Here is a 26,796-nt window from a genome sequence, read left to right as displayed (position 1 = left end):
CATACTGACAATCCTGTGTCCCATCTCAGTGAGCTTGCCCACTTTCTCACCGTTCAATGCGCAGGCCATTTTTCCTTTTTGTCCTCTTCTTCTACTTCTTTTTCTGACATACTTTTTGGTTCAGATACTTGTTCACATCTCTCTGATAAGCACAGTTTGATTTGCAGCTAATTGTAGCAACTGATTTTCATTATTTATGAATGTCATTGTCGGAATCCATTTGGAAGTCTGACTGAGATAAAGCTGATTCCAACTTCTGATATGACCACAGCAATAAAGCAATTAACCACACTAGTTAAAATGTGCCGAGGCCTGAAGTGTGCTAATATCTTTACAACCCAATATTTACTACATTGTCCATTAGGTTTGATTTATTTCTGAGAAGATTCAACATGTTATCATTTTATCACAAATAATTTATAATACCCTCTTTCAAAAAATATAATGTATGTTTCTCATATCAGCCTATTAGCATTAAAATGTTCACAGATTTAAGATGTAGAAGTAGGGAAATCAAAACTATGAGTAATATAAATGCTTAATATTCTTAAAAGGTTTGGTTATGAGATAGCAGCACTTAAATCAGTCTTTGTATGTTATTATTCTTTATATATATTTTGATTCTGATTGGCACCTAAATCTCATACTCCACCATGTAAATCAGAGACAAGAAATGGAAAAGCTTTATGTATGCACTACAAGCAAACATTTTTCTCGCTCTTCTCATCCACAGTATTATAAAACGTGAAATTTCCAGAATAAATACAGGATTGGAAAAGTCATTAATAACAGCAGTCTTTTTAAAGTGTCACCTAATTTAAACACTTTTGCTTTAAGTTATTGCAGTGTCATGAGTTTTATTATGCTCAATTTATTAGTAAAGGCCTGCAGAGTTCACAGCCATTTATTTTTCAGGGAACTTGATTTTATCATTAATTTTTAAATACGTAATACTCCCACTTTATTTTTAGAGTGCACTTTATTTGCAAAGATTAGTTTACTCTGATCAATACAGATGTTTTCAGGTATGTATTAAAGCAGAAAGCCTGGAAAGTCAAAAGTGTACAAAATGTGCAGCAAATTTTTTAGACGTTATACTCCAAAATTTAATGTGTATACACATACACATACATACGTATATACAAAATACTGTGTGTTATATTGATTGCTAAGTTAAGATGAGAAAATGTAAGAAGAATGACCAAACTCCTGTTTCTACTGTATAAATAACTTATCCTTGAAGGGAACCTTTTCTCTTCCAAAGGAGTGACATCTGGGTGGGAAAATTTTATTGTTTAAGACTGGAGCCAGGACACAGAAAATAATTCTGACAATTTCTATTGCCTCATAAGTCTGCTAAACAAAATTGTGTCACTGCTTTAATCCTTTCTCAGGGTTGAGTTCTCATGGTTGGGGCCACTTTACTTGCCCATCTCTCTGGAGGTGCTTATGGGCTTAAATAGTTGACAAAGGAGCTCTAAGTTGGGGCCCTGCCCTCCTCCCATAATTGCACCCACTTGATGGCATGCCATGTGACGCTACTGTAAATGCCTGGTGCTGATCCCTGAAAAGCCTGAATGCTTGAGTGTTTATTTCAGAAAGACATTCTTAAAGAAATAAATAAAGAAAAGAAACTAACACTGAACATATACTCACTAGTTGTTATCTTTTTTTCCCCCTAATTAGGACAGAATTTTACCCTAAGGCAGTTAGGAGTTTGTGAACCAGCAACTCGAAGAGGACTGGCATTTTGTGCGGAAATGGGGCTCCCCCACAGAGGTTACTCTATCAGTGCAGGGTCAGATGCTGATACTGAAAATGAAGCAGTGATGTCCCCAGAGCATGCCATGAGACTTTGGGGCAGGGGGGTCAAATCAGGCCGCAGCTCCTGCCTATCAAGTCGGTCCAACTCAGCCCTCACCCTGACAGATACGGAGCACGAAAACAAGTCCGACAGTGAGAATGGTAAGTTTCCTTTTTTGCTGTATAATGTTGGCGTTCAGTGCTTCTGTCTGTTTTGGTTACTCCAGGGGGGATGATTTTCTTTCTCTCCTCCTTCCTCCCATCCTTCTTTTTCTCTCTTTCTCATCCATTTCATTTTTAATGTAGTAGAACCCAAGAAATGTCCTTGAATAATGCATTTTTTCCTGGAAAAAAAATCAATATTTGACATCAGATTGTTAAATTAGACAAGCAGTCTATGATGTGTTGGCTATAGTTTTGAAAAGCAGTTTATTCATCTACAGAAAACAAAAATTAGCTTTGACTTACCTTGGATCATGTCACCTGTTGTCCTCTGGAGTAGCAAAGCAAGTGTTGATAAAGTTTACCCCAGAGCCTTCTTGCAATCAAAGATGTCTTTATAGATTCCTCTTGAAGATATCTCAAAGAAGTTGCAGAATCTTAGAATGGATGAGTGAGCACACAGAATAGTTCATTAACAGTGCTCAAGTGATTGAAGAACAAATTTGATCATGCTTTAAACTTACTAGTTGATGAGAGCAATTGAAATCTTGGTAAAGTGGGGGAGAGTGGCCTTTGATGTTCTTTGGGGACTGGATTACTATGCAATTAAATCTACACACAAAAATTGGATTTTAGGATATCCAAATATTAGCTTTGTATATTGTAAGAAAAAAAATGTCTTTATAAGTTATTGGGACTTTTTTTCCTATTGCCAATGCAGGATAATTTTTAAAAAGTCAATTTATATGCAATAATAAGTTTTGAAGAAAACTTAATTTTTAGTCAGTGCTGCTTCTAGGAAGAATTGGGGCATCAGCAGCAATGCATCAAACAAAAAATTCTTCTTCAGCTTTTAATATTAACAGTGTACTTGCTACTGTAGTCTTCAGTACAGTTATTAACGCTATGCATATCCTATGCATCAACAAGCAAAGAGAAAATTAAAATGGAAGAACTGCATGACATTTGAAAAGAAAAATGGTTGCTTTGTCAATGATATTTCAATTTTATTATTTATTGGGTGACTTTGCCAGCTTTGCTTTCTAAAAGGAAAGCAGAACTATTGCTTCCTTTCAGTTTCAGCAAAGTCAGTGTGAAGCAGTACCTAGTGCCTGTTAGTTGTTTTCTTTCTATTCATGAGAAAAGGTCTAATTTAAGCCAATGCAATCAATTTCTTATCTTATGTAGAATATCTTAGTGCTTGGGAGGCCGAGGCAGGTGGATCACGAGGTCAAGAAATCGAGACCATCCCGGTCAACATGGTGCAACCCCGTCTCTACTAAAAATACAAAAAATTAGCCAGGCATGGTGGTGCGTGCCTGTAATCCCAGCTACTCAGGAGGCTGAGGCAGGAGAATTGCCTGAACCCAGGAGGCGGAGGTTGCGGTGAGCCAAGATCGCGTCATTGCACTCCAGCCTGGGTAACAAGAGCGAAACTCTGTCTCAAAAAAAAAAAAAAGAATATCTTAGTGCATTAAACCAAAGTCAAGATCAAATAATAACAGTATACTCAATCTCTTCATTTTGGAAGTTTCAGTTCTTGGTGGAGGCTGGCTTTACTTCAACTCAAAAGGAGAAATAAGGACAGTTATTTTGACAAAATGAGCCTTAGAATCAGGCTGCCGACATTTCTCTCAGCCAATCCATTCACCTTAGTAAATCCTGTGTTTATATCAGTTTTCATAGTGGATTCAGAAGTCACTAACCTTAAATATGTATGTTTTGAATAAATATTGCTTCCTGTCCAGCTGCACTTCACGTAACACTCCTTGAACAATGGCAGGTACAATGGTCATATTCTAAGGCAGCACCCAGCATTTAATTTTCTTAAATTACACAATAAAATCTGTGATGTTATAGAAGACAAATGCAGCAGGATAACGCAATCAGTTCCAATTATCGTAGATCATCCATATCTGTATCTATCAAATATTTTTTAACATTGGGTCAGTTTGCTCTTTCCACCCAAAACTCTTACGGCAGCTCTTCCTTTCACTCTAATAGCACAGGTATCTTGTTATAGTATCCGTATTGGTAAAATATAAATTAATTTTATTATTTTTAAAATTATACATCTGCTAAAAGGATCTCATGGTGAATTCCCAAACACATGTATTTTTTTTTTCTTTTCGGAAAATAAATCCTTGTAACCTTTAGCTAACAATATATAATATCCAAATGTTAGGGAGAAGGGAAGGAAGACTTGTGAGTTTCTCACACCACTGCCCACTCCATTTGCATGGATTAAAATTAATTAGAGGAAGAAATTGTTTCCCCAAAAATCTACTAGACCTTGTTCTTTGAGTGATGTAAAGGCAAGAAAAGTTGCACTCTTTAATTTCTCCAAGTGGTGGTTAGGAAGCAGAATGAAGAGAGACAGGAAAAGTGTCAAGGGCCTTGCCTTGAAATTCAAAACATTTGGCAGCATTTATTAAGAGTAAACAGGTCAGCCAAGTTAAAAGTATAAAGTGTCAAAAGCAATGTTTGTTGAGTTCAGCAACATGATGACTTAAACTTGTGTTTACTCTTTTTCTGAAGGTTCAGTTGTGGTTGTACTTTTAAACAACGTTTTGATGGTCTGAGAATTCCCAATGAGAGTGGTTTAAAGAAAGAAACAAAAGAGGAAATAAAATAGATATGTTGTCTTAATGAATACTGGCTCTTTCATATATTTAAAACATATGTCCATAGAAACTTTTCAGATTAATTTATTTCTTCTCAAAGTTCAGTGATTACTTAGAAGGAACAAGATTTCATTTAATGTAATTAATTATATTAAGATACGGAGAAGCATAATTTTCTGAAGTATTTAGCAGACCATAATTTGGAATTGTAGAATTAAACAATAGCATTAAGGATTTTTTTCCTGATATTAAAAATTATGTGTCTTTTCCTTAAGCTGGGTTGTATGAAGTGAAATTTGCAGTCATATATTGGTTCTTCTAAAAACTTTATAAACAACAGTCTCAAAACTAGTTCACATTTTTACCTATATTACCACTTTTAGTCAAGTAATTCTAATGTAAAATTACAAAAATAATTCAATTCTGCTATCTTCAGGAATTTTAAATTGCTCTAACTTTAAAAGCTATTGATTTTCTGGTTATATTTTCCTTTGACTCTTCAATTCTTTTCATCGTCCACTTTTATTCATTTCTATACTAGCTTGAGATATGTCCTTGGAAGTTCTATTAGGTTGAAAAGAGAAGGATATGGGTGAAATAATTCACCAAAAGGAAACTAATTTAAGAACCAGATGCTGATGTGTTTTCATCTGGTTTAACATGGGAGCTTTCCTTGACTGTTTTCTTCATTTGAAATAACTGTGAACGAGGCTGTTTTCCCCAGGAAAAAAAAAAATGTTATTTAACATTGCAAAATTATGCAAGCAGCGTGCCTGATGTTCTACTTACAACTTCAAAGAAGAATTTAGTCACTAAAAGGGATTAGATTTCATTTATTTATTGATAAAGAGGCCAACAGTTCAAGTTAAGAAGGTGCTAGAACTGCTGTGAGGCTAATGAAATTTTGATGGCCTGAGCATCCCACAAGAGTAAGAGAACATTCGGACCATGTCACAGGGCTCTCTGTTAGCTGAGATTCAAAACAAGTGATAAGATTTATTCTTTTGCAAAACTAACTTTTTAACAGCCATAGGGATTTGCTGTTACAAAGAATTTTGAGAAAAAAAAATTTTTTTTATAGTATACTGAGTTTCGAATGTAATTCCAAATAATAATCTTGTTCCAAATGAAGGATGTGGGAGAAACCCTTTCTTGGTACCCACTGGTGGTTGTGGTGTCATTGTTGTAGTGAACTGCCATGTACCAGGGCAAATTCTGGAGGGGCAGTGATTTGGGATCACCTACAAATGGCAGTTTGAGTAAAAACGGTTGAAAGGTTATAGAATCAATGTGATGGGACACCCTGATTAAAGGCAGAATTCTCAGTATGCTGTGGATTCTTGTAGGTGTCTCTCCTGTCTCCCCTGACTGAAATCCCACCACCTAGCTTTGCAAGCGCTGTAATCTGACCTCAATTCCAAATACCTATTTAAATGTCAGGAACAAAGAACTTTTTATTTTTCTTTTCAAAACATCAGTCTTTAAGCTTTAAAAATGTTTGCATGGAGAGTAACTGAGTGTCGAGTTGTGCAGAAAATCCGAAGGGCAGGGTTGCTCCTGGCATCAAGGAAATAAGAGCCAGAAGTCATCAGGACATTGAAGATATTTTGCAAAGAAATATAAGTGGAAAAACATGCAATAAAGTTAGGTTTGTGATTAAATAAATAAATAGTTTGTGTGTGCATCGCTTGCCAGCAGCAGCCGGGCATCCATTGTCCTTTGTCATCCAGCAGTGGCATTGTCACAGGTGGCTGGATTCGGAATCACACTGGTCAGGGCTCACATTCTTTCATTCATCCCTTTAGACAGTGACCCCCTGAATCACCTAGACAGGGAGTTGTCAACTCTTGCATCCTTTGTCTGCTACTTAGGCTGCGTGCTGAGTTCCGGAGGGGAGGAGCTCTCCTGTTGGAGTCTAATTCCTTCTTCCTGCCTCCTCAGCCTGTTAGCGTCCCCTTGGAGAAAGATGACCTTTGATGTAAGGCAGGCCAGGAGGAGTTGGCGCTGCTCCTCCACCTCCTCATGACTCAGGACCCCGAAAGCCTCCACTGAGCACGGTCTATGCGAATGTGATGCCCAGAGGTGGGACACGTGGTTTCCTATGGGCACTACCAGTTCCCTGCTTTGAGACCTTGGGCAAGTTTCTCACCCTTCCCGTGCCGTGGTTTCCACGTTGTAAATGAGGGATAAGAGTAAACAGGGTACAGCCCTATGAGTTTAGGGCTGTTGTGAGAATTAAATGAGTTCAGGTATGTCTGGTGCTTACCACAGTGCCTGGCATCTATTGAGTTCCATCTAAGTGTGTGCCCTTATTTGTAAAAGGTGGAAAATTATATCTGTTTTATGTGGCTATGAAGATGTAGTTAAACAAACACTATCAAGTACCTACCTAGTTTGGACCACAATAGATAGCCCCTCCTCCTCTCCCCAACTTCTCCTTTCTTACCCCTCACCCCACCCCAGGGCTGCAGTCATCAGGTGTTCTGGCAGGATGCAGGAGAACTACTGGTGTCTTCCAGAAAGGGCACCGATCATTTGCACAGTCCGGAATTCCTGTCACCATTTATTGACTCTCTTATTTTTCTCCAAAACCCAACGTCCCTTTTAATTTACTGTAATTAAATGAACGTCCATTGAATGGTGCTGATAATTAGTCTGATGGCTGTAGACTTCAAAGATTTTAGTATGCTCTTTCCCCTCCTGGCCAAAGAAAATTTCAAAAGTAGTGTTTCCCTCAAAGGCATGTTACTTAGACAGCTGGTCAATTAAAAGGCAATTTAACTGATGCTCATCAGTTCACACAATAAAATAAATCATTTCAAGAAGACTTCATTTCTCACCTCGGTTTGAGCAACGTTACCTGTTGTAGGATCCCACTAATGCCACATTAATTGTGCATGATACTGAAGTGTTATGGGCTAATTTGCCTAATGAATAATGGTATAACATTAAAATCCACTCTTTTTAAATGGAATGGACACTTGCTTTGCACAGCTGAAACACTTTTCAAGGAACCAATTTTACTTGTCCTTTGAAATAGTGTTTTAAAAGTCTACTTTCTCTATACAGAGATAAAGTCTGAAAGTTACATTGTTGTATTTTAATAGGAAGAAGGTGTACCCCTTAAACCAATTTGATAAAAGACTGTAGTGATAGTGTTTACATCAATCTCTAAAGAGAGAATTTCAGCTATTTGGCAATCCAGATTTCCATGCCAGGCAGAATGTGTTCTCTGGAAAGGGGACAGTGTCGTTCCTTCTCTTCCTGAGTAGCCGCGGGTAGGTGAGAGAGTGAGGAAATAGACGGACTTGTAGCTCTTCTAGTGCTGATTAAATTCTAGGAGTGTTTGTGAGAAACTGCTAGCCTCCTATGTCATGTAATTGTGATGATTCTAGGAATATGAAAACGCCGTATCTCTCCCGGCTCTTTGCAGGAAGGGGTACTGTCTTAGTTTTCTGAAGATGATTTGAAGAGAGGTGTACTTTCTCACCTCACTAGCATAATTCCATTCCTTCAACTTTATACAGGAACCTTTCTGTGAGCCTACTTCAGACACTGATCGAAAGACATAAAATGGAATTCTGTTGCTGTAAGAATCACATGGCATTTCAGTGTTATTCTAATTTTGTGAGATTCTATTACACATACTAAACTATAACTTGAATATAAATTTCACTATGGGCCCTCTTCTGGCATGTGATGGTCAGTTCTGGCATGGTCTCCCATGATAAATTATATTTTATGTCTTCTGTGCACTGGAATGTCAAAAATAGCAAAAGTAGTATTTCAGTGGGCTTACTAAATCAAGCTCAGAATTAAAGTGCTGTTTCGCAAAATGCCGTCAAATGGTTTCTAATATATAAAAATAATTACGTTGCCTTGATAGATGTACATTTACAATTTCAATAGTGACTTGTCATTCTTTGAGCAAAAACTTCCATGTTTCATTTAAGGATGAAATAGATTCACTTCATGGGTATGTGCAGTCACTTTTTAGGATAATAAGTTATGATTTAAAGAAAATTCTAACAAATTTAGTATTATGAAACTACAACTAAAACAACTATAAAGTTCACAGCTGTTATTATACACTTAAGTATTTATATACATTTATATTTTTCTGTTCTAAGAGGATTTTCAGAAAGCTTGACAGTTTGCTACTCTTCACATGGAAATTGCCATTTCTCTTAAACTCAATTTGTGTACTAAGTGTTTTTGTTTAAAATATACAGAATATATGCTCTCTCTGTTTCAATTCTAAATGTTCTTTTAGTTGTAGAGTTGAAATTAAAGTGAAGCATGCTATGAACGTATCAAAACTGATGATGTATGCTATTTTGATTTTTCAATGTGTTTTTGATATCCTTGAAAAATCACAGTGGTAGCAGTAAAATTATTTTAATTAATGAATTGAATAGCAGTGAATGCTGAATCAGGTTTATTGATGTAATTATCACTGAAATAGAATAAATAAGTATTGGAGCCATAGAACCTTAGTTTATTTGCCATTCTGTGGGCATTCAAGTGTTTGAAAAGCAACTAACTGAGGGGGATTTTTTGCTATTATTTAAAGAATATTCTTCTCAAGTCATAATAACTCTGTTTATTAACATTACATACACATACAATTTTATACATGATTATCTTGCATATTATTTACTGAATAGTTTGAATACTAACTTCACTATATTGAAATTTTCTTATATTTATCAGTTGTCTTGAGATTATTTTCCATAATAAATAGGCTGTACACAAACTAAATGTGAAGCCTGGCATGCATGTTAAAATGGATAGAAATGCGGATACACTTAAGAAAAGAGCAACTAAAAATATCTGATGACTATTGCCTTGACTTTAATCACACAGAACCTGAAAACTGAATAAAGTCTGAGTGTAACTTATTGAATAGATTTCTTATTTAGTATATCAACTAAGTCTTCATTCAACAAATAATAAATGCTGAATATCATACCAGGAGGTGGAAAAACGAAAATAAGTAAGGTGTATTCCCTGACGTCTAGAAGCTCACAGGCTGGTTGGGCAAACTGGCAAGTAGGCATGTCATTAGGTTTTAACGTGGCTAGCGTGATGACAATAGAATATGCAGAGTCAGTGTCAGCCCAGAGTTGATTGTTGCCAACAGAGACTGGGGGCAGGAGAGGAGAGAATGTTCCATACAGAAGGAAGGAAGTGGCATTGAACCAGAGCCTGAGGATGTGGAGAAATTCAAGATGTAGACAGAAGAGCAAAGGAGAGTGTGTAGCATCCCTGGGGGATGCTCCAAGAGCCACAAGGAGTTTGGTGCCTGGAACACGTAAGGCTGCACAAGCAGCCCCAGAGCATACCCAGAGGGTCTTCATGGTGATGCCAAGGGATTTGCACTTTTTCCTGCAGGTAATGGGGAGACTCTGAGGGATTTCAATGCAGAGGAATATTCTGATCATGCTTACATTTTACAGAGTACCCTGAAAGCAGTGTGGAATGTTAACTGCCTTTCCTCAAAGAGAGCAACCTCCCTGGGGACATAGTTGGACCTCTGTGCTCATCTCACCTAATACCTGAACCTGGAAATGAAGGTTTTGTTGAATGAAAAAATAATTGACTTAGAGGTCAAACTTGGAAGCGAATTGGCCAATTAGGTAGTATTGTAATTATCAAAGTGGGAAAATAGAAAAGTTTGGATCAAAAACCAGGAAGGAAAGGGAGACCCGTTTAAGTAGAATCAAGATTTGATGATGAATTAGGAGAAGAGAAACATTTAAAGAGACTATCTTCCCCAACATGAGAGACTCGGTGAATGGTGGTGTAATCCAAGTTGAAGGTTAAAGTATTTTGTTTATGGTAAAGTTAGTAATTCACATGAGAACAGATAGAATTTGAGGTGTCTGTAGGCCATCAAATTTCAGTAATTTATTAGGTAATTATATATATATATATGAAATTCAATTACATTTTGTGTAAAAATATTTACTCTGTGATCTATATTATTGCAGTTAAAGCCGCAGGACAGAATTAAACCTCTTTCTGAAAGCAAATAGAATGAGAAAAGAAGTCAAGCTAGAATCCTGAGCTCACCAATATTTACCATAAAGGTATAGATGAAACACCAAAAAAAGAAATGAAGAAGGACCTTTTATACAGGCAAAAAAACCCACAAAAACCCAAAAGATTAATTGACAAAAGACAACAAAAGAGACATACTGTGATCAGCAGAGTCAAAAACTTCTGAAAGTTGCCCGGTGCAGCAGTACCCATGTCTGTAGTCCCAGCACTCAAGAGGCTGAGGTGAGAGGATCTCTTGAGCCTAGAAGTTAGACAGTAGCCTGGGAAACACAGTGAGACCCCATCACTTAGACAAAAAAACCTTCCAGAGAGGATGATTTATGTGTAATGGGTGTGAAAGTCAAATTGTGGTAAGTTCAGAGTTGAACCAAAGCCTTAAATGTGGCACCAGCAAGTGGAGGTTATTCTTCCCAAATCTCAACTAAGAAAGGAGAGAGCGAGGCTGGGGAATTCAGGGATGGAGGTATTTGTGTATTGAAAGACATTTCAGCATCTTCATAAGGAAACGGAAGGAGCAGCGCAGCGAGGGGAAGGTGGAGTAGAGAAGACTGAAGGGAAATGGAAAGCATCTGGCCTCCGAGAGATCAGGAGCGAAGGGATCCTTGGAGTATGAATGCAGCTAACTGCGACTCCCTCAAAACTTTTACATTTTATGGTACTTTTCATCTCACAACTTTGTATACACACAACATGTTCACTATAGAAAAGGTTTACTAAAAAAGATACGTTTCTGTCTAAGATTGATTGAAATCATAACATCATATCATATCATATCATCAGAAGGTTTGGTGGGGGAAGTACATTCTTATCCAAAATTGATTATTTTACTTGAAATAATTCTATACAACTGTAAAGCTGGAATTACACATCCAGATTCTAATGGAAAACAGTTACTAGCTTTGGAGCCAGAACTATAGGAATGCTGTCAGTACTACTCTAGGGACATGCGTAACTTCTTATTTCCTTTCCTTGATCCTTGATGTGTGTGTGTGATATTTATATATATATTCATATATGTGTGTATATATGTGTGAATATGTGTTCATATTCATATATGTGTATATGTATGTGCATATATTCATGTATTTGTGTGTATATATGAATATGTATATCTATATATTCATATATGTGCATATGTGTGTGTGTGTGTGTGTGTGTGTGTGTGTGTATAACCTTTGCCCTGAGGTCTAAATGAATAGCTAAGAAGTTTCCACTTTAATAACTGCCACATAGTTTTGCACTAGCAATCTTTTTTGCTTAAAAGCAAAATGCATGTTTATAAACATAAAGTTATATAATTAGTTTTAAGTTTTTAATGAACTTTTAATGAATTAGATTTAAGTTTTTGATGGCCCACTTTTATTCTTCATCTGTGTGTGTGTATATTTTTAAAAAAATAAAAATTGCAACTTCAGTTTTGACATGTTTCCACATACTATTAGATTTTTTTTGGTAACATAGTACTTTTTTCATGCAGTGATTCATCATAATTTAACATATCTGCTACTTTTGGACATCCAGGTTTGAACTTTCATTGCTACAAATTATGCTCCAATCATTATCTCAGTGGCTAAATCTTTGCCTCTAATTCTGTTATTACCTTAGGATAAATTCTTGGAAGTGGAATTTCAGAGCCAAAGGGCATGTACAACCTAAAGCTTTTGATACACCCTGTCAAAATGCACTGCAAAAAAGCTTGTATCAATGTATACTCCCAACAGTATACAAAAGTACCTTTTCCCCCAGGACGTGATAGGGAGTGTTTCCATGCTTTAAATTTTTGACAGTTTGACAGATGAAACAGTGTCTTACCTTTGTTGTAATTTGTATTCATTTGATTAATGAGTTGAATATATTTTCACATGTATGTACCATTTGTGTTTCTTCTTTTGTGAATTGCCAATTCATGCCTCTGTCCATTATTCTGTTTGGATGTATGAAGAAATGGGTCACACAGGGTATAAGGAAAACTGAAGGCAGAGATGTACTTCAAGGACACCAGGACAGTGACTCTGCTTTTTCTCCCTTGTGTACATGTAGCCTTGATGAGACAGGTTTGGTTGCAGGATCTTTTATATATAAACATCTCCTTAGGTGGGCCTTCTGCTCATAGATGTAGGTGTAAGTTTCACAGTAGTGAAGAACAGGTAGGTGTAAATGAGCTGGGGCATAGCACTAATGCGTGGTCCTGAAGTCTACCTGGATGCTGCCTGTACACTTTTTACTGCAGATTCTGGGTGCCAAGAAGTTCTGCATTTACTCCAGTTCAGAGTAGCAAGTTCATTTCCACAAAGTTTCTGTATCCTTATTGAATAAATAAAAAACATAAAGCAGGTGATAAATAGCAATGGGAGGTAAATCTCTTTTCATCAATCCATAGAGTGTTGGAACAGTGGCAGGAGATATATAGAGATATAGATACAGTCATGTGTCACTTAACCCGTATGTTCAGAGAAATGCATCATTACACAATTTTGTCATTGTGTCAACATCATAGAGTGTACCTACATAAAACTAGATAGTATAGCTCACTATATATCTAGGCTACATGGTATAGCCTATTGCTTCTAGGTTACAAACCTATACAGCCTGTTACTGTACAGAATACTGCCAGCAATTGTAACACAATGGTAAGTATTTGTGTATCTAAACCTAGAAAAAATACAATAAAAATATGGTAGTATAATCTTATGGGGCTACTGTCATATATGTGATTCATTATTGATCAAAACATTATTATGTGGTGTGTGATTGTAGAGATATAGATAATTATGGACATGAATATATTTTTTCTTATTAAGTTGCAAATAGTTTTTATATTATATGAATCCTGTTAACCTTTAATCTATTTATAAATATTTAGATCTTAATATTCTGCAAATATTTTCCTGTTTGATTTTGTTTAAGGTATTTTTGATATAAAGGATTTTTTACAAATTTTAAAATATAGTCAAATCAGTAATATTATTTACTTGTGGCCTCTTTTATGTTTAAAATATCGATTTCACTCTACAGCAAATACTAATTATATTTTTTCATTTATATGTATAAATATGATGATATTTTCCCTAATTTATATGTCTATGTCCTTACTTAAGTATATTACTGTATATTATATATATTACATTTAATCCATCTGAATTTTATAATGTAATAGTTGAAGTAGGATTTTAATTTTTTTCACATTATCCACTTTTGTAAATGTCATTTAAATTTAAGTAGGGAATACTTCATTTTGTCTAATAAATATATGTTAATCTACTTATATCTCAGTAATGAGACATTAGTAAACATTTCGTCAGTCAAACCTTTGCAAAGAAATGGGATAGGTAGGATTTGTGAAATATAATAGGTTTAGATACTAAATTGAGGTTTGATGATTTCTGATAGATTTAGAATGCTAACTAAAAATAAATATTTTCAGGAATACACAATTAGCCACTAGCAATGTAATGTGTAACCTTCAGGCATTGTAAAAAAAAATAGTGTAATAGTAGAAAAGCAGACTTAAAGAAGCTTTTGGGAGTTAGATTTGATGTCAGAAGCAGTTATCAAGATCTATTTTTCAGTAAAAATAAAGTGCTAATCCTGCAAAAAGTCAGGTTACATAAGCACATAAGCATAACATTTAATCCCTAAATTACATATTTTGAGAGATAGTTTTAAGGAACAAAATTTTTTTTGCTGTCAAGCTTATAGGCTTGTAGACACTGGCTTTAAAACAAGGAAACAATTAGAAGACAAAACAACTAGATAAAACACATTGCTAAACTGCACGTTGAGAAGAGAAAAGCAATGAGGATTCAGAAAAGGAAAGACTGCAGAATTTGTAGGTCGAGCAGGACTTCGAAAAATGATAAGATCTGTTTAAGTGTAGTAGGAGAGTAGTACATGCTTATATTTGGAACTGCTCCAGGAAGCAGTGGAACCAACCAGGGAAAACAATGGTAGTATTGTAAGGAGGCCACCCGATCTGGAGAGACCCCCTTGGGAAGCCGTGGAAGTTAACGTTGACAGTTCAGTGGAATCCACTTATGCAGAACTGTGAACGTCATGCCAAGAGGTCTAAGACTGTCTCTATGGGTAGTGTCTGGCCAGTCTGTGTCCTAGAGCAGAGTTGAGACGTGATTAAAGAACGAATGGATTATATCAGGATGAGCTTGGAATTGATGAGTCAAGATACGAAATAAGAAGGTGTTACGTCATGAATAGAATGGAAGGAATAAGTTGTAGCAGCGTCGACAGGACTCTGTAATGTGAGAAAAGAAGAGTCCTTAGCCAAAAAAGACTCCAAGCTTTTGGCTGCAGAACCTGGAGAAATATTTCTATAATAGAGAGAAAAAAGGAAAAGTCATAGAAAGATAGTCAAAATAGGCTGTCATCTGCACAATTACATAAAGACATAGTGCAGAAGAGTTGACACTGAGGTTTGTGAAATAGTATATAGTATATAAAAGTGTTACCGAACCCCCAGAATCAATGTGGATTTAAAGGAAAACATAATAGTTTTATAGAATAAGATGGACAGTGAACAGTAGCCAATCTAGTTCAAAATGGGGCTGGGCATGGTGGCTCATGCCTGTAATCCCAGCACTTTGGGTGGCTGAGGCGGTTGGATCACCTGAGGTCAGAAGTTCAAGACCAGGCTGGCCAGCATGGTGAAACCCTGTCTCTACTAAAAATACAAAAAATTAGCTAGGTGTGGTGGCACACACCTGTAATCCCAGCTACTTGGGAGACTGAGACAGAATTGCTTGAGCCCGGGAGGCGGAGGTTGCAGTAAGCCAGGATCCTGTCATTGCACCCTAGGTTGGGCAACAGAGCTAGACTCTGTTTCAAAAAAAAAAAAGTTTCCACCTTTCCTGAGTCATTCATTAGAACAGTCAGTATCTAATAAAATACTACAGCTAGTATCTAATAATTCAATGATCAGTCAGTATCTAATAAAAATACTACAGCATAGTAGTCTAATTAACTTTTAGATATCTGTACTACAATACTCTAAGGTGCACTAATTTGCTACTAGACTAAGACCCTAGCGATTGAAGAGCAGAGTCTGAGAATATCTTATCCCCATACATTTTAGTTATTTCCTGCCAAATCTCAAAACAATCAACATAAAATAGATTTCCTGTATTCTTGACTTTGTATTTATCTTCACGACAGCATAATGAGGGTTTTGGAGCTGATATACTTTCCATGGGAACCTCCTGAGAACACGAGCATCGGAGGCAGAATGGTGCATGGAAGTAGGCTGTAGGATTATGAGAGTAAACCATACTCCCCTCCACCTGTGAGTCTCAATCCTGATTAAGATTTTAAATCAAGCTGGTTGAGTTTTGTAGATGGCTTGTTAAAGACACAGCAGATGCCCTGACCAGTGGGCCCTTTAATCCCGTAAAGCAGCTTTTATTGTCAACCTTTGCATCTTTAGGGTTTCCATGTTAGTTCCTTAGTAGCTTAGTTTCTAACTAACTTCCTTAATCGGTAATACCATTAGCAGATTGAGGGCTCTTACCATTTTATCTCAAAATATCAAAAGATGAGTGTGGAGGATCAGAGAGGCGCAGAGGCTCTATAGTGTTGTTTTGAAGTGTTGTCATAGTTTCACCTGTGTGTCCCCAAATTGATCTCTAAAAGGGATAAAAACTGATGTAAAGGGACCTATTTCGAGGTGAAGGTTTGTTCTTTAAAGGACAAGGATATTATTACACAGGTAAGGCCGGGCGTGGTGGCTCAAGCCTGTAATCCCAACACTTTGGGAGGCCGAGGCAGGTGGATCACACTGTCAGAAGTTTGAGACCAGCCTGACCAATATGGTGAAACACCATTTCTACTAAAAAAAATACAAAATTTAGCCAGACGTGGTGGCTCGCGTCTGTAGTCCCAGCTACTAGGGAGGCTGAGGCAGGAGAATCACTTGAACCTGGGAGGCAGAGGTTACAGTGAGCCGAAACTGCCACTGCACTCCAGTCTGGGTGACAGAGCAAGACTCCATCTCAAAAAAAAAAAAAAAAAAAAAAAAAAGAATATTGAGCCAGGAGTGATGGCTCATGCCTGTAATCCCAGCACCTTGGGAGGCCGAGGCAGGCAGATTACGAGGTCAGGAGATTGAGATCATCCTGGCCAACATGGTGAAACTCTGTCTCATGGGTATATACATGGGCAATATTCTTTTTTTTTTTTGAAATGGAGTCTTGCTCTGTACTCCAGCCTGGCAACAAAGCAAGACTCCATCTCAAAAAAAAAAAAAGAATATTGCCCATGTATATACCCATGAGTCCTGGTTTCTTCCCCCATATTGTGAGAAGTTTGCAGGAAATGTGCAGCCCATTCATAGTTGACAGCTGTCAGGCAAGATTTACTTTCCTAAGAAGTATAGGAGAATGTCTGCTGACCCTTTCCATGAGATGTGTTTCTTCTCCTATTTTGATCATATGTTTTCCCTCACAAAAATCCTCTTACTCCAACCAATGCTGGTTCTGCAATTCAGTTTGTGTTCCCTCTAAAATCCTTTGACTTCCCCCACAGCAAATGTCATTACTGTCCAGAAGCTTTTTGAAAACAGTCATTTGTAACTGTGACCTTTCCAATGATAATTGCTAAGGAGTTTGGATGTGAATGTTCTTGTTACTGTTCTTCAGAAAAACCATTATATGAACATCTAAATGACAGAGAAGTTGATGGAGGCAGAGACAGATATTTGGATTTTACTCAACACTTACTATGTTTAATCTTTTCAGCCTTCCTCTGAGGTCAGTAGTAGTATCCATATTCACAGAGGAAAGAAAACGAAGGCTTAGAGAGAATCTAAATATCTGTTAAGGTCACACAGATCCTAAGTTACAAAGCCAGGAGTTAAAGCCACAGCCTAATTCTAAAATCTGCTGAGTAAACTTCCTGTTGTCATGTGAAATCTATTCATGTCCAGAGAGTAGTAGAGTGTATGCCCTCAGATCACTTGCTTTGCAATGACAAGGAAGAGCTTTTTCTATTTAAATATCCTCCCTGTCTTCATGAGCTTCTGCACAGTGGAATTTATTTCCTACTTCTTAGTTTAAGATGTAATCCTGCTATATTAAGAAAAGTTTCTGGCCAGGCACAGTGGCTCATGCCTGTAATCCCAGCACTCTGCGGGGGGCTGAGGCAGGCAGATCACCTGAGGATCATCAGGAGTTCGAGACCAGTTTGGTCAACATGGTGAAAGCCCATCTCTATTAAAAACACAAAAAATTAGCCCAGTGTGGTGGCAGGTGCCTGTAGTCCCAGCTACTCAGGAGACTGAGGCAGGAGAATGGCTTGAAACTGGGAGGCAGAGTTTGCAGTGAGCCAAGATCGCACCACTGCACTCCAGCCTGGGTGACAGAGTAAAAGTCTGTCAAAAAAAGAGAGAGAAAGAAAGAAAGAAAAGTTTCATAGGCACAGTGGTAAGGGCATTTGATAAGATAAGAGATCTGGTTTCTTATTCTGGTTCTATCATTAATTCATTTTTTACCTTAGACAGTTCGCCTGGTGTCATTGGGTTTGAGTTTCTTCAAATTGTGCCTTCTTATGAAATAATTTTAATGTGCATTTTTATCTTTGATTAAGATTACAAAGCTAATTTAGCGAAGTTTTTTCTTGAGGATTTCTCTTAAGGGAGGAAAGTCATGTTGGGTCAGGATAGGTCTAGCAAAGTGAAGACGTAAAGCATAAATATCCAGGAAACCACCTGAAGTGGTTAAGAAAAGTTAGATTTATTTTTTGCATCCATCAAACATAACCCAAGTTTCCTTTGCTTCTGTGTGTCTTTTGTCTATGACAAATGGAACTTGAACTCATACAGCATACACTATCGCCTACAGAGCTTTATCTTTTATTTTGTTTTGACTGCTAGTGGTATTCAGAAAGAAATTTTTGTGAATACTTTACCATACCTAGCAAGCAGGTCCTGTGTTTAATAGACTAATAAAAAAATAACTGACATTACCTGAAAATTTTAATCAACCTTTTAAAAAGATAACTTTGTTTTAACAAAAAAGAGACAATAACATTTTCCCTTTCTCTTTCGAGAAAGATTTGGTGTGGAGCATAGTGTTTTGCTTAACCATGGTCCTAACTTCTGTACGTGAGTCATTCCTACCCCAGATTTTCCTGAGTATTGTTATCTATATCTTTCTTGAGATACTACCGGCTCTTAAAATGCAATCTACAGGGAATCGATCCAAGATGGCCGCTTAGGAGGAACTCGGGAATGCAGCTCCGAGAGAAAGCACAGAGGGTGAGTGGACGCCGTATTTCCAGACTGATTTTTACTGCCCACAGACCAGGAGATTCACACGCAGAGAAGCCACACGGGTCGCCAGCGCCGCTGGCGCCGCTGGCTTGAACGGCGCAGCCGCTGGGCCGGCACCCTGAGGCAAGGGCTCACTGTATAAAGTGAGAGAGTCTGAGTCCCCTATAAGCCAGCAAGGGGAGCTGAAACGGGGAGCCAGGCCAGCGCCACGAATCTCAGAGCCGCGGCTTTAGCCAACGCAGCGGCTCCGGAGGCAGATCAGATGAGACGGTGTCCCCTCTTACCCAGCAAGAAGACCTGAAACACAACTGAAACCGGGACGGTCCAGCTCTGTGGAGGAGGGGCGTTCTCCATAGGCACCCTGCTGTTCTGTACCAAGGCAATCCGCCACTACAGAGACTCCGTCACTACAGGGGCGGGCCAACATAGCGGAAGCAGTTCTAACTACACCCAGAAGTTCACACGGAAGCTGGGTGGAGCCCACAGCAGCTTAGCGAAGCCTCTGCAACCTGAGTGTGACTAGGCTGCCACCTTGTGGGCAGGGAAAACAGCAACCGCACAGGGGAACATCATAAAACTAACTCCCTGGGACAGAACACCTCGGGGGAAGAGCAGGGGGTTTATGAGTTCTGCCACAGCAGACTTAAAATTACCAAAATCAGAAAGACAACAACTACAAAGTCAGCAGGTGGAAAAATCCACAAAGATGGGAAGAAACCAGCGCAAAAAGGATGAAAACACCCAAAACCAGAACACTTCTCCTCCTACAAGGGATCACAACTCCCCACCAGCAAGGGAACAAGACTGGACGGAGAATGAGTGTGATGAAATGACAGAATCAGCTTTCAGAAAGTGGATAATAAGAAACTTCCGTGAGCTAAAAGAACATGTTCTAACCCAATGCAAAGAAACTAAGAACCTTGAAAAAAGACTTGACGAAATGCTAACAAGAATGGACAACTTAGAGAGGAATATGAGCGAATTGATGGAGCTGAAAAACACAACACGAGAACTTCGTGAAGCATGCACAAGTTTCAACAGCCGAATTGACCAAGCAGAAGAAAGGATATCAGAGGTCGAAGATCAACTCAATGAAATAAAACGAGAAGGCAAGATTAGAGAAAACAGGGTAAAAAGGAATGAACAAAGTCAACAAGAAATATGGGACTATGTGAAAAGACCTAATCTACGTTTGATAGGTGTACCTGAATGTGACGAAGAGAATGCATCCAAGCTGGAAAATACTCTTCAGGATATTATCCAGGAAAACTTCCCCAACCTAACAAGGCAGGCCGAGATTCAAGTCCAGGAAATACAGAGAACACCACAAAGATACTCCTCTAGAAGAGCAACCCCAAGACACATAATCATCAGATTCACCAGGGTTGAAATGAAGGAGAAAATACTAAGGGCAGCCAGAGAGAAAGGTCGGGTTACCCACAAAGGGAAGCCCATCAGACTCACTGCAGATCTCTCAGCAGAAACCCTACAGGCCAGAAGAGAGTGGGGGCCGATATTCAACATCCTTAAGGAAAAGAACTTTCAACCCAGAATTTCGTATCCAGCCAAACTAAGCTTCATAAGTGAAGGAAAAATAAAATCCTTTGTGAACAAGCAAGAACTCAGAGAGTTCATCACCACCAGACCAGCTCTACAAGAGCTCCTGAAGGAGGCACTACACATAGAAAAGAACAACCAGTACCAGCCACTCCAAAAACACACGAAAAGGTAAAGAGCATCAACACAATGAAGAATCTGCATCAACCAAAGGGCAAAACAGCCACCTAGCACCAAAATGACAGGATTGAATTCACACATAACAATATTAACCCTAAATGTAAACGGACTAAATGCCCCAATCAAAAGACACAGACTGGCAAATTGGATAAAAAGCCAAAACCCATCAGTGTGCTGTATCCAGGAAACCCATCTCGCATGCAAGGATACACAAAGGCTCAAAATAAAGGGATGGAGGAAGATTTACCAAGCAAATGGAGAGCAAAAAAAAGCAGGAGTTGCAATTCTCATCTCTGATAAAATAGACTTTAAAGCAACAAAGATCAAAAGAGACAAAGAAGGACATTACATAATGGTAAAAGGATCAATGCAGCAAGAAGAGCTAACGATCCTAAATATATATGCACCTAATACAGGAGCACCCAGATACATAAGGCAAGTTCTTAAAGACTTACAAAGAGACTTAGACTCCCACACAATAATAGTGGGAGACTTCAACACACCACTGTCAATATTAGACAGATCAACGAGACAGAAAATTAACAAGGATATCCAGGACTTGAACTCAGACCTGGAACAAGCAAACCTAATAGACATTTACAGAACTCTCCACCCCAAATCCACAGAATATACATTCTTCTCAGCACCACATCACACCTACTCTAAAATTGACCACATAATTGGAAGTAAATCACTCCTCAGCAAATGCAAAAGAACGGAAACCATAACAAACAGTCTCTCAGACCACAGTGCAATCAAATTAGAACTCAGAATTCAGAAACCAACCCAGAACCGCACAGCCTCATGGAAAATGAACAACTTTCTCCTGAATGTTGACTGGATAAACAATGAAATGAAGGCAGAAATAAAGACGTTCTTCGAAACCAACGAGAATGAAGACACCACATACCAGAATCTCTGGGACACATTTAAAGCAGTCTCTAGAGGAAAATATATAGCAATAAGTGCCCACATGAGAAGAAAGGAGAGATCTAAAATTGACACCCTATCGTCAAAATTGAAAGAGCTAGAGGAGCAAGATCAAAAAAACTCAAAACCTAGCAGAAGACAAGAAATAACTAAGATCAAAGCAGAATTGAAGGAGATAGAGACACGAAAAACCCTTCAAAAAATCAATAAATCCAGGAGCTGGTTTTTTGAAAAGATCAACAAAATAGACAGACCACTAGCCAGACTAATAAAAAAGAAAAGAGAGAATAACCAAATAGATGCAATAAAAAATGACAAAGGGGATATCACCACAGATTCCACAGAAATTCAAACCATCATCAGAGATTATTACAAACAACTCTATGCACATAAATTAGAAAACCTGGAGGAAATGGATAAATTCCTGGACAGCTGCCTCCTGCCAAGCCTAAACCAGGAAGAAGTCGAAACCCTGAATAGACCAATAACAAGGTCTGAAGTCGAGGCAGCAATTAAGAGCCTACCACCCAAAAAAAGCCCAGGCCCAGATGGGTTCACAGCCGAATTCTACCAGACATACAAAGAGGAACTGATACCATTCCTACTGAAACTATTCCAAATAATCCAAAAAGAGGGAATCCTTCCCAAATCATTTTATGAGACCAACATCATCCTAATACCAAAACCTGGCAGAGACTCAACAAGAAAAGAAAACTACAGGCCAATATCCATGATGAACATAGATGCAAAAATCTTCAATAAAATACTGGCAAGCCGATTACAACAGCACATCAAAAAGCTTATCCACCATGATCAAGTAGGATTCATCCCGGGGATGCAAGGCTGGTTCAATATACGCAAGTCTATAAATGTAATTCACCACATAAACAGAACCAAAGACAAAAACCACATGATTATCTCAATTGATGCAGAGAAGGCCTTCGACAAAATTCAACAGCCCTTTATGCTAAAAACCCTCAATAAACTAGGTATCGATGGAACGTATCTCAAAATAATAAAAGCTATTTACGACAAACCGACAGCCAATATCATACTGAACGGGCAAAAACTGGAAGCATTCCCTTTGAAATCTGGCACTAGACAAGGATGCCCTCTCTCACCACTCCTATTCAATATAGTACTGGAAGTTCTAGCCAGAGCAATCAGGCAAGAAAAAGAAATAAAGGGTATTCAATTAGGAAAGGAGGAAGTCAAATTGTCTCTATTTGCAGACGACATGATTGTATATCTAGAAGACCCCCGCATCTCAGCCCAAAAGCTCCTGAAACTGATAAGCAACTTCAGCAAAGTCTCAGGATACAAAATCAATGTGCAAAAATCACAAGCGTTCCTATACACCAATAACAGACTTAAAGAGAGCCAAATCAAGAACGAACTGCCATTCACAATCGCTACAAAGAGAATAAAATACCTAGGAATACAACTAACAAGGAATGTAAAGGACCTCTTCAAGGAGAACTACAAATCACTGCTCAACGAAATAAGAGAGGACACAAACAGATGGAGAAACATTCCATGTTCATGGTTAGGAAGAATTAATATCGTGAAAATGGCCATACTGCCCAAAGTAATATACAGATTCAATGCTATCCCCATCAAGCTACCAATGACCTTCTTCACAGAACTGGAAAAAACCACCTTAAACTTCATATGGAACCAAAAGAGAGCCCGCATAGCCAAGTCAATTCTAAGCAAAAAGAACAAAGCAGGAGGCATCACACTACCAGACATCAAACTCTACTACAAGGCTACAGTAATCAAAACAGCATGGTACTGGTACCAAAACAGAGATATAGACCAATGGAACAGAACAGAGGCATCGGAGGCAACACAACATATCTACAACCACCTGATCTTTGACAAACCTGATAAAAACAAGCAATGGGGAAAGGATTCCCTGTTCAATAAGTGGTGTTGGGAAAACTGGCTAGCCATATGCAGAAAGCAGAAACTGGACCCCTTCCTGACACCTTACACTAAAATTGACTCCAGATGGATTAAAGACTTAAACATAAGACCTAACACCATAAAAACACTAGAAGGAAACCTAGGCAAAACCATTCAGGACATAGGCGTAGGCAAGGACTTCATGACCAAAACACCAAAAGCATTGGCAACAAAAGCCAAAATAGACAAATGGGACCTAATCAAACTCCACAGCTTCTGCACAGCAAAAGAAACAGTCAATAGAGTGAATCGGCAACCAACAGAATGGGAAAAAATTTTTGCAGCCTACCCATCTGACAAAGGGCTGATATCCAGAATTTACAACGAGCTAAAAAAGATTTACAAGAAAAAAACAAACAAGCCCATTCAAAAGTGGGCGAAGGACATGAACAGATACTTTACAAAAGAAGACATACATGAGGCCAACAAGCATATGAAAAAATGCTCATCATCACTGGCCATTAGAGAAATGCAAATCAAAACTACATTGAGATACCATCTCACACCAGTTAGAATGGCAATCATTAAAAAATCTGGAGACAACAGATGCTGGAGAGGATGTGGAGAAATAGGAACACTTTTACACTGTTGGTGGGAGTGTAAATTAGTTCAACCATTGTGGAAAACAGTGTGGCGATTCCTCAAGGACCTAGAAATAGAAATTCCATTTGACCCAGCAATCCCATTACTGGGCATATATCCAAAGGATTATAAATCGTTCTACTATAAGGACACATGCACACGAATGTTCATTGCAGCACAGTTTACAATAGCAAAGACCTGGAACCAACCCAAATGCCCATCGATGATAGACTGGACAGGAAAAATGTGGCACATATACACCATGGAATATTATGCAGCCATTAAAAACGAGGAGTTCGCGTCCTTTGTAGGGACATGGATGAACCTGGAAACCATCATTCTCAGCAAACTGACACAAGAACACAAAATCAAACACCACATGTTCTCACTCATAGGCGGGTGTTGAACAAGGAGAACACATGGACACAGGGAGGGGAGCACTATACATGGGGGTCTGTTGTGGGGGAGTGGGGGGGACAGCGGGGGGGTGGGGAATTGGGGAGGGATAGCATGGGGAGAAATGCCAGATATGGGTGAAGGGGAGGAAGGCAGCAAATCACACTGCCACGTATGCACCTAAGCAACAACCTTGCATGTTTTTCACATGTACCCCAAAACCTAAAATGCAATAAAAAAAAAAAAAAAAAAAAAAAAAAAAAAAAAAATGCAATCTACAGCAGTTCGTTATTTCACTGTGAGAATATTCATGCGATTATCCACTTGTTACTAGGGGAAATGATCTCTGCAAAACAATTCTGCTTTCTCTTGCTAAAGGATCTGCCAGATAATTGAATATCATAATCATATGTCTGCTCTGGACCTTGAGAAGCATCAGTTTTATTTTCTGTAAGGAAGCCTAGAGAGACAAAGCTGAACTAGGTATCATGGTTTTTCTGAATTTGCCTGTTTGTGTTTAATTATGTTTTTTTCTGCTTTTGTCTTAAGTTCTTAATATGAAGTGGAGACGTTTGTTCCTCAGCTTCATGGCATACTTCTTTTTGCATTTGAGAAGCAAGACTGTTATCCTTCCTTTCTCAAAACTAATTAGACCAATATTCATTCCTTGATAAATTGTTCCTACCTCTAGCCCTAGTCATTTTCGTTATTCACTGAGCTTTTTCCCAGTTTATCTTGACTCCTTCCTTTCTGAAGACCTCAAAAATTCTCCTCCCCATCACATGCACACGCACACACACTTATGTTTTATTGCACTGTTAATGTGTGTACCCAGCATCTTTTTGCCTTTTTAATGATAACACTGTATTTCTGTTCGAAGTTATTTTTAGCATCTAAAATGTGTACTAATGCTATGTTAAAAATTGTGGTGTCTGCCCTCAAATATGTCTTCAATAGGTAAATGTGTTTTGTGACCCTTTTATTCAAGTCTGACCTAAGCCTCACCATGATGTTTCTGTAACCACTGAAAATATCCACAATGTGTTACCTTTCTCTTCTCCTACTTCTTCGTAAATTCCTTTGTAATTTCCAACTTTGGATTTCTCTGGAGTTTTCCATAAAATTCTTATTTCCTGGATCACCATGGATGACTAGATTAGGATTTTCTGATAATTCTCTTCCCACCTCCTCTAGTCTTACCAATCGAATACAATCACATGATCATTTTTTGTTTCCTATCCTGCTTGTCATATCAGACCCTCTCCCTCCTTTCCCTTCTGATTTCATAATTTTAAATTTCTTCATAACTGAGATATTCAAATACATGTTTCTTTCAACTTGCAGTTCTTAATAGACCAGATGAGCAATAAATATCTGTTTGAAGGCCTGACTTAGTGACTTTTCAAATTTTATTTCCCGCACCCTAAAAGTCAGTGCAACTTTAAAGAGATCTAGGTTTGAAGGAGAATACAAGTGAGTTGATGAAAGGCTGTTCCACGAACCTGATATTTCAGTTCATGTCTGTTTTAAAAATATACCTTAGAATACCATATTGTAGTTTGCAGTTTAAGGTGTTATATAGATAAATTATGCAAACTCTCATTAACAAAAATAACTTGCTGTACTTTGCAAATATACTTCTAGTTAGAAGACTGCTGTTTGGGAATAGAATGGTAGCTGTCTTTTAGTAGCCTACTTTTTTTCCTAGCAGGCACAAATCATTAGGAATAAATTGTCTTCTGTCATTGTAGCCAGTAATTGGTGACATCTTCTTGTCACTATGGGATTATAAATAACAGCAATATATGTACTGTCAACAGATTCATTATGTTATGAAAAAACATAAACCAGTAGTCTGTTTCTTCTAGCTATAGTTTGCATATTTTCTGTATTAAGCATGATAATGACATCTTTACAAATTAAAAAAAAATACTCAACAGAGCAGTTTTGTTATTAACTTCTAATATTTTTTAAGCTTTAAATATATTATAATTCCTTCTATTTCTTCCATAGTTCACCTGGAAAATACATTTTTCCAAGAGTTATTTGTTTGCAAACAGATATTTGGTAACTGGTGGATTAAACAGATAGTTATTTTTAGTAGTAAAACATATGAAAGATTGTAAGCATTTGGGATGCATCGTAGCAGAGCTCAAGTTATAAGAGTAATGATAAATACCTTGTCCTCAAAATTTTCATTAACATAGTAAATAGTGATTACCTGTCCCATGCTGAACAAAAAAATAATCCATCCAG

At 37.9% G+C, this 26,796-nt stretch overlaps 1 protein-coding gene across 4 annotated transcripts in view; it reads left to right on the top strand.

Moving 5' to 3' along the window:
* The window catches only part of TENM3 (teneurin transmembrane protein 3), a 1,556,403-nt gene that overhangs the window by 1,098,525 nt on the left and 431,082 nt on the right, over window positions 1–26,796 (top strand). For 3 of the 4 annotated variants that reach the window (XM_064369979.1, XM_064369982.1, XM_064369985.1), the window contains one exon: window positions 1,687–1,965. In XM_064369979.1, coding sequence (XP_064226049.1) covers window positions 1,687–1,965 — 279 coding nt within the window. The remainder of the gene's footprint in view (window positions 1–1,686; window positions 1,966–26,796) is intronic. The other variant, XM_064369989.1, reaches the window with a different exon arrangement.

Source organism: Aotus nancymaae, unplaced genomic scaffold, assembly GCF_030222135.1.
Source record: "Aotus nancymaae isolate 86718 unplaced genomic scaffold, 86718_ANA_hifiasm-v0.15.2.pri h1tg000006l, whole genome shotgun sequence".
Classification (NCBI taxonomy): Eukaryota; Metazoa; Chordata; class Mammalia; order Primates; family Aotidae; genus Aotus; species Aotus nancymaae.
The sequence above is the reverse complement of the archived record's forward strand: the minus strand, read 5'-3'. Positions and strand labels throughout refer to the sequence as shown.